This window comes from Callospermophilus lateralis, chromosome 2 (assembly GCF_048772815.1).
Source record: "Callospermophilus lateralis isolate mCalLat2 chromosome 2, mCalLat2.hap1, whole genome shotgun sequence".
Taxonomy (NCBI): Eukaryota; Metazoa; Chordata; class Mammalia; order Rodentia; family Sciuridae; genus Callospermophilus; species Callospermophilus lateralis.
In genome coordinates this window covers 48,238,264-48,246,458 of record NC_135306.1, presented here as the reverse complement: position 1 = coordinate 48,246,458, position 8,195 = coordinate 48,238,264, and the positions used below count along the sequence as shown (strand labels likewise).

General features: G+C 38.1%; 1 protein-coding gene across 1 annotated transcript; it reads left to right on the top strand.

Moving 5' to 3' along the window:
• Positions 1-470: 470 nt before the first annotated feature.
• On the top strand, positions 471-1,043 carry LOC143390906 (interferon alpha-2-like). The gene has a single exon (XM_076843390.2). The coding sequence runs from the start codon at positions 471-473 to the stop codon at positions 1,041-1,043; it is 573 nt and encodes a 190-aa protein (XP_076699505.2).
• The last annotated feature ends 7,152 nt before the right edge of the window (positions 1,044-8,195 follow it).

The following is an 8,195-nucleotide window of genomic DNA, read 5'->3' as shown; positions in this document are numbered from 1 at the left end:
TTAATCCCAGTGATTCCAGAGGCTGAGACAGAAGGATCACACGTTTGAGGTCAGCCTGAGGAACTAAGGGAGGACATGGTGACTTAGCAAGACCCTGTCTCAAAATAAAAATTAGAAGGGCTCCGGACGTGGCTCAGTCATATCGCTTCTGGGTTCAATATCTAGTAAGCTCCCTTACCACCATACAAAATTAATAGGGGTTTCAGTTGGGTCAATAATTCTAAAAGAAGGTCTCGGGTAGGGAAGAGGAAATATATAACAAGAACATGGTTTGGAAACACTTCTCTAAACACATGTAGTGAAAGCATAAAGGAAAGCAAAAACAGAAAGTACTGCTGACATTCAGAAATTTGAAAGCATATTGGTTCCTATTTAAGACATAGGAACAAGTCAAGGGCTTCAGAGAACCTAGAGGCAAAGGTGCAAGACCACCCATCTCAAGCAGCCCAGCAGCATCTGCAAGATCCCCAATGGCCTTGCCCTTGGCTTTCCTGCTGGCCCTGGTGGTGCTCAGCTGTAAGTCCACCTGCTCTCTGGGCTGTGACCTGCCTCAGATTCACAACCTGGGTCTTGCAACTCCTGACAGGAATGAGGAGGGGACTTGGACTCTCCTGGAAAAAATGAGGAGAATTCCCACTTTCTCCTGCCTGAACTACAGAAAGGACTTTGCCTTCCCCCAGCAGCAGTTGGAGGGTGAGCAGGTACAGAAGACTCAACCTGTTGCTGTCCTCCATGAGATGACCCAGCAGATCTTCAACCTCTTCAGCACCCAGGAGGCCTTTGCTGCTTGGGACAAGACCCTCCTGGACACCTTCCTCAGTGGCCTCCATCAGCAGCTGGATGACCTGAAAGCCTGTGGGACCCAGCAGGTGGGGGTGGGAGAGGCTCCCCTGAGGGCTGTGAGGAAATACTTCCTCAGGATCACTGTCTACCTGAAGGAGAAGAAATACCTGCCTTGTGCCTGGGAGGTGGTCAGAGCAGAAATCATGAAATCCTTCTCTTCATCAGCCAACCTGTATGGAAGACTAAGGAGCATGGAATGAGACCTGGTCTGGCAGGGAAATGCCTCTCACTGACTGACGAGCACACCTTACCACACTCCCACAGGTTCTGCCATTTCAAAGACTCTCATTCCTACTTGGATTTTGATATGAATTCAATTTTTCAGATGTGTTCAAGCCTTTGCCCAACATTGCTTTCAAATCTATAGGCACTAGACCCTTTCATCCCTGCAGATGTGTCTATTTATTTATTTAAATATTTAACTATTTATATAATTTTATTTATTTTGTCTACATGATATTATGTATATTTTGCAATATGATTAATAAAACTGAACATTTTCTTTATATTTAAGCAGTTGATATTTTTGTTCTTTATTACTTTTTAAAGTTTTTTTTTAACTCTTTACATTCTTGTAGGAGAATGAGGGATTGGATTAATTTTTCTTTTCATTCTTTTCCATTTTATTTAAATAGCAACCAAAATTTTAGTTCCAAATGCTGATTTCTATGTTTAATTTATTTCATGGAATCTGTTACATCATTATTTTTTCCTATAGACAATTGAAATTAACAGAAAATCAATAAACTCTGGATGTGATGAAGGAAAATCATAAAATCCCCCCCCCACCACCAGAGGAAGAAAAAGATAACGGGACTTCTCTGACTCATCTTTCCGCTTGCTCCATTGGGGTTTGTGCTTAGATACTCGTCATGTCTCACTAACTATCTCAATTCCATCTATTTTCCCTCTGTAGTGATGGTTTCAATGCACACAACTGCTTTCTGATATTCTCATTTAATTTTTAATTTTTTTTAACATACGTAAAAACGCAAAAGAGGTGCACATTAGTGCGATGCCATGTTGGATATAATATTTAAATCAGGTCAACACATTCATCTCTTTGAACATTTATCATGTCTCTGTTGTGAACCTCTCAAGATCCCTCCCTCCAACTTTTTCAAATGCACAGGGGATTAGTGCCCTGTATAGTCACCGCATCCTGCAATCCCCTACTGACTCCTTGCTCCTTTCCAGCTGTATTGGGGAACCATTGATCAGCCTTTCCCATCTTTGCTCACCTTCTGCTCTCCGTGGTCTCTGGTAAGCACCATTCCACTCTCTGCTCCTAGGAGATCAACTTCTCTCTAGTTCCCATGTGAGTGAGATGCGGTAGCACTTGTTTTCTTGTCCTGGTTCATTTCACTTTACACGTGATCTTCGGTTCCATCCATGTTACAGATCACAGCTTTTCATTCTCTTCTTGTGGCTGAATAATACTGCATTGGGCAGAGCTCCTGCAGCCCAGGATCTGCCCCTAATGCCCCATTTGTGCTAGTTCTCTGATTTGAATTGGCAGTTTCACATGTTTAAGTCTACTCGAAGATCAACTGAAATCTCTGAAATCATCTAATCTCTCATCAATTCTTTATTCTGTCAGGATCTCCTTTTCATCTGTCATATGAAAAAAAAACTTTTATTGATTTTTATGCAGATCCATGGCAATCACTATGTTAATAATTATGCATGACATTTTAACAACAGATAAATCCATAATCCTAAAGCTATTTATCCTTACACTATAACAATTTTAGGAAATACATGTTTTAACAATCCAGTTAACTCTTTTTTCTATTTTAACATATTGCTTTTATGATTTTAAAATCTTGCTCATTTTCCAGTAGAGATACCTGTGTAAGGAATTCTTTATTATTTACTTTTCTACTCATTCAATTAGATTTTTTCTCCATATAGGGCAATGATTTCATGAATTTTATACTGTTAGGGAAAAACAACAAATCTATTTGCAATTAATGTAATAGTCATGGGCATTTCCTTCAAATATAGAAAAGTGAAACTGGAACAAATATTCTCATCATCAATGTCTAAACTTTAAAGTAAATTTGAGAGAAAACCAGTCTTACAACAAAGATAACTCCATTGTATCTGTCACTAAAAGTGAGCAATAGTTTGATTGGGGGATTAAAAACATCAGAATTTTAAATATGAAATTTAACTATTCCATATGATATAGGATTCTGCACTCGGTCTATAGGATTCTGCACTCGGTCTAGGTCCTAGCTAAAGACATGTTTGATCCTGGACAATTCATTATACCTCTCTGGGACTCAGTCTTCATGAACAGGAAGTAGGATGCAAATATTTCTGTAGTTGCAGGTATGAAAAACACTAAAACATTCAGAAACACTTAGCAGAGTACCTTCTACAGAATTAGAGCTTAGCAGTGAGAACAAATTTCTCATTTATTCACGGAGCTTTTATGTAAGAATAACAAACTCTCCTAAATTGCTGTTTCTGGTGACAAAAATGGCATCATTTAAAAACTTGAAATGAGAATTGATATAGATACACCTTGACATTGAGTGTAACTGTGATCAATATTTAAACTGAGTTGGTGGCTTGTAAGTATCTTGTATAGGATTAGTGTCTAAAACGGATGTTGGAAGTGTGTGTGTGTGTGTGTGTGTGTGTGTGTGTGTGTGTGAAGAATATTATCATATAGTATATAATATACAATTGTTGGTGGCATGTTTTTCACTATATGTATATATATCTGTATACACAAACACACATGCACACTCAGATATATATAAAGTTCAGCTGTGAATTGTGATACTTGTGACACTCCCCCTTGCTCCCTACTTTTCTGAATCCTATAATGTCACTCCCATATCACAATAGTTTCCTCTCTCTCTGCTGCAGAAAATCCCAGTGTGCCTGGCATGGTAGTGCACATCGATAAACCCAGTGGCTAGGGAGGCTGAGACAGGAGGATAAGGAGTTCAAGCCAACCTCGGAAACTTAGTGAGGCCTTAGGTCACTAAGTGACACCCTGTCTCAAAATTAAAAAAACTAAAAGGGCTGGGATGTGGCTCGAGGGTTCAATGTGCCACTGGATTCAATTCCTGGTACAAAGAGAGAGAGACAAAGAGAGGGAAAGTACACAATCATAGAGTAAAAATGTAGCTTTCAGAATGAAAGAGTGAAGATTTATAGCATTTATCACGTAATATCAGACATATGCTTCAATATGGTCAAACCTTAAGGACTTTAAGCTAAGGGACATAATTTTGTAAAAAACATTTTTGTACAGAACATCAGGGTATTGGTACCAAAACAGACAAAAGACTAGTGGAACAGAAGACAAATCCACACAAATACAGTTATTTTTTACCAGAAATAAGCACCATAAACATACATTGCGGAAAATATAGCCTCTTCAATCAGTGGTACTGGGAGAACTGGAATCCATCTGTAGCAGAATGAAATTGAACCCCTATCTCTCACCCTGCACAACACTCAAATCAAAGTGGATCATGGACCTAGGCATTAGATGAAAGACCATGTGTCTACTTGAATAAAATTTAGGCCCAACTCTCCATCATTTTAGCTTAGAAACTGACTTCCTTAACAAGACACCTAAAGGTCAAGAAGTAAAATCAAGAGTCAACAAACGGGTTGGAATCAATCTAAAAACCTTCTGTAGAGCAAAGGAAACAATGAAGAACCTGAAGAGAAACCCCGAAGAATAGGAGAAAATCTTTACCAACTACACCTCACTCAGGGCATTTATCTCCAGCATATATAAAGAACCCAAATAACTTAAAACCAAAAAACAAAACAAAAACAAAAACAACACCAAAATAAACCAAACAATAAAGGGGCAAAGGAACTGAACAGGCACTTCACAAAAGAAATATGATTGGTCAACAAATACATGAAAAATTGTTCAACATCTTTAGCAACTAGAGAAATGTAAATTAAAACCACAATGTGATTCCATCTCACTCCAGTCAGAATGGCACTTATCAGGAATAAATTAACAGTAAATGTTGGTAAGGATGTGGGGAAAAAGGTTCACTCATACATCATTGGTGGGACTGCAAATTGGTGTAATCACTCTGGATAGCAGGATGGAGATTCCTGGAATGAAACCACCATTTTACTCATTATTCCCACTCTTCAGCAAATACTCAAAGGACATAAAATCAGCATAGTAAGTGACATAGCCACATTAATGTTTATAGCAGCTCAACTCCCAATAGCTAAACTATGAAATCGACCTAGACGCCCTTCAGCAGATGAATGGATAAAGAAAATGTAGTACATATACACAATGGAATATTATTCATCCATAAAGAAGAACGAAATTATGGTATTTGCCGGTAAATGGGTGGAGTGGAAACTATCATCCTACGTGAAATAATCCACTTCCAAAAACCAAAGGCCAAATGTTCTGTCTGATATTCAAACGCTAACACACAATAAAAGGAGGGGGAAGAATAGAAGATTTTATCAGAATAGTGAACTCTCTCTCCCCTCTCTCTGTGTTTTCCTGAAAAAAGTGTAATTTTTTTTTAAATAAAAGAATTCTGGGAAGAGTCCTAGAGAAAACTGAAGAACAGTCACCTTTACGTGATCCTCTAAACTTTAGACTCAGCCAGGAAATGGAAGCTTATAAAAATTTGTGGATGCAAAATTCATCTCCTAAACAACAGTGAAATATGTGTGGTACCCACCCCCCTGCTGATTCTGATGCCTGGCATTTCCTCCTTATTCTTCTGGACCACATTCTTTCATTATGAAATCACAATAATCATCTTCCCTTCCTCTAGAATTCCCCAATGTGCTGCCTTCATTCACTGTTTTATAACCTGCCCTGCATATTCATACAGCTGTTTCCCACCCCCATTGTTTGTGGTCATAGAGTTCCCTCAAAAGTATTAACCCACCAAGTGAAAGCAAAACTTGAGTGAGTTTTTGGTTTGTCAGAAACTCCTGTATTAGTGTATCTTTTTTTTTCTATTCTTATGAATATTTTTGGAAACGAGGGGATTTCCCTGTGAAAAACGTCAACATAGCTCTAATGAAAAGAAAAAACAAAGCAAGATCCCATTCACCATGGGACTGTTTCAAGATTTCCAGGGGACCATTGCCACCTCTTGGCCACTGCAGATGAAGACATTGTTCACTTTCTTCATATTTAATCAACTTATATTGAGTCTTCATTTATGACTTCTTCAATTTAAACCCTTTACATTCTTGCAGGAAGATGAGGTTTGGGGTAAATATTTCTCTTCATTTTCTTCTATTTTATTTTAAATAGCAATTAAAATTTTAGTTCTAATTGCTGATTTCTATGTTGAGTTCCTTTCATGTACATTAGTAGTTTTGCATTTCCCTGTCAACTTAGCCATGATACTTTTAGACAAGTTGAGATTAACAACAAATCAACAAACTCTTGATATTATAAAAGAGAAGTATGGAAATCACACCCCAGATGAGGGAAAATATAACGGGATTTCTCTTACTCATCTCTCCACCTACTACGATGGGGTTCCTGTTTAGATATTCATCTCTCACTAATTATGCCAGTTCCAGCTGTTTTCCCCTGTAGTGATGTTTTCATACTCACAACAGGTAGTAAGTACATAAACACACAAAAGTGGTACATATTAGTGGGATATCATATTATGTTTGGTGCAAAGTTTAAATCAGGTTAAACACGTTCATCTTCTTGAACATTTATCATGTCTCTGTTGTGAACATCTCAACATACCTCCCTCCAGCTTTTTCAAATGCACAGGACGTTAGTGCCCTGTATAGTCACCACATCCTGCAATCGCCCACCAGCTTCTTGCCCCCTTCCAGCTGTATGGCGAACCATTGACCAGCCTTTCCCATCTTTGCCCACCTTCCACTCTCAGGCCTCTGGTAAGCACCATTCCACTCTCAGCTCCTGACAACAGCTTCTCTCTATTTCACATGTGAGTAACATCCTATGTCACTTGTATTCCTGTCCTGAGTCATTTCACTTTATATGGTCATTTCCAGTTCCATCCACACTGCAGATTACAGCCTTTCATTCTTACGTGTGTGCGTGTGTGTGTCTGTGTCTATAAATAATGTATCATATAGTATATAATATACGATTTTTAAGAAATATTATCATAATATAAATGTATAAACATATGTTTATGTACATGTGTATACATTTTCATTTGTCAAGTGGGATATCTGTGACACTCTTCCTTGCTCCCTACTTCCATGTATCCTATCATGTTACTCCCGTATCACAGTAGTTTCCTCCCATTCTGATTCTAAAACCTCCAGTGTGCCTGGTGTGGTGGTGCATGCCTGTCATCCCAGAGGCTCTTCAGGCTGAGGCAGGAGGACGGCAATTTCAAAGCCAGCCTCAGCAACTTAGTGAGGCCATAAGCAATTTAGGGAGACACTGCCTCAAAATCAAAAAGTAAAAAGATACTGGATATGGCTCAGTGTTTAAGTGCCCCTGGGCTTGATCCCTGGTACCAAAGAAAGAAAGAAAAAAAAACAGAGAAAAAAAAAAAAAACCTCCACAAAAACCAAGAGTGATCACCTCCGTTATTTCTCATTAACCTGACCTGTGCTTGTGTACATCTGCTTCCTGTTCTATTATGCTTTCCGCTGTAAATTTTCTCTGGATTTGTATGCAGTCCCCAACTGAACACAATAGTTGAATGAAAGTTCTAGGTTTGCCAGAAACCTCCAAGAGAAGTTTTAGTTCCTCCTGGTTAATATTTTTGGAAAAAAAGAAATACAATCATGATAGTGATATAAGAGTAGCTGTGACCATAAAAGAAAGAGAAAGCATGATTCATTTCACTCTGGACACTATTAACATATTGACAGAAGAAAACGCAGCCTACTGACTGAATGGAAGGGAGTGGGATGGGAATAGGAAAGATAATAAAATAAATTGGACATAACTTTCCTGTGTTCATATATGAACACATGACTAGTGTAACTCCACATCATGTACAACCACAAGAATGGGAAGTTATAACCCCATGTATGTATAACATGTCAAAAGGTACTCTACTGTCATGTATATCTAAAGAATTTTTTAAAATTTTAAATAATATCACCGAAATTTATAGCCAGATGACTATAGACCAACCACTTTTCTAAGATTTTTGAAAGTGTTAACTCATATTTCTCAATAGCACTATTTGGGTTAGCTCATTTATGCAGTTCTTTGGATACAAAAATAAATCTAGAGGAATAAATTATTCCAAACGCATCAATGACCTAAGGTCAGATAATGACTTGCATGAAAAGTTCTTTTTAAAGGATATTTAGAATAGACATGGACATGGGATTTATGAAACAAGAAGAAGCCTGCATGAAAT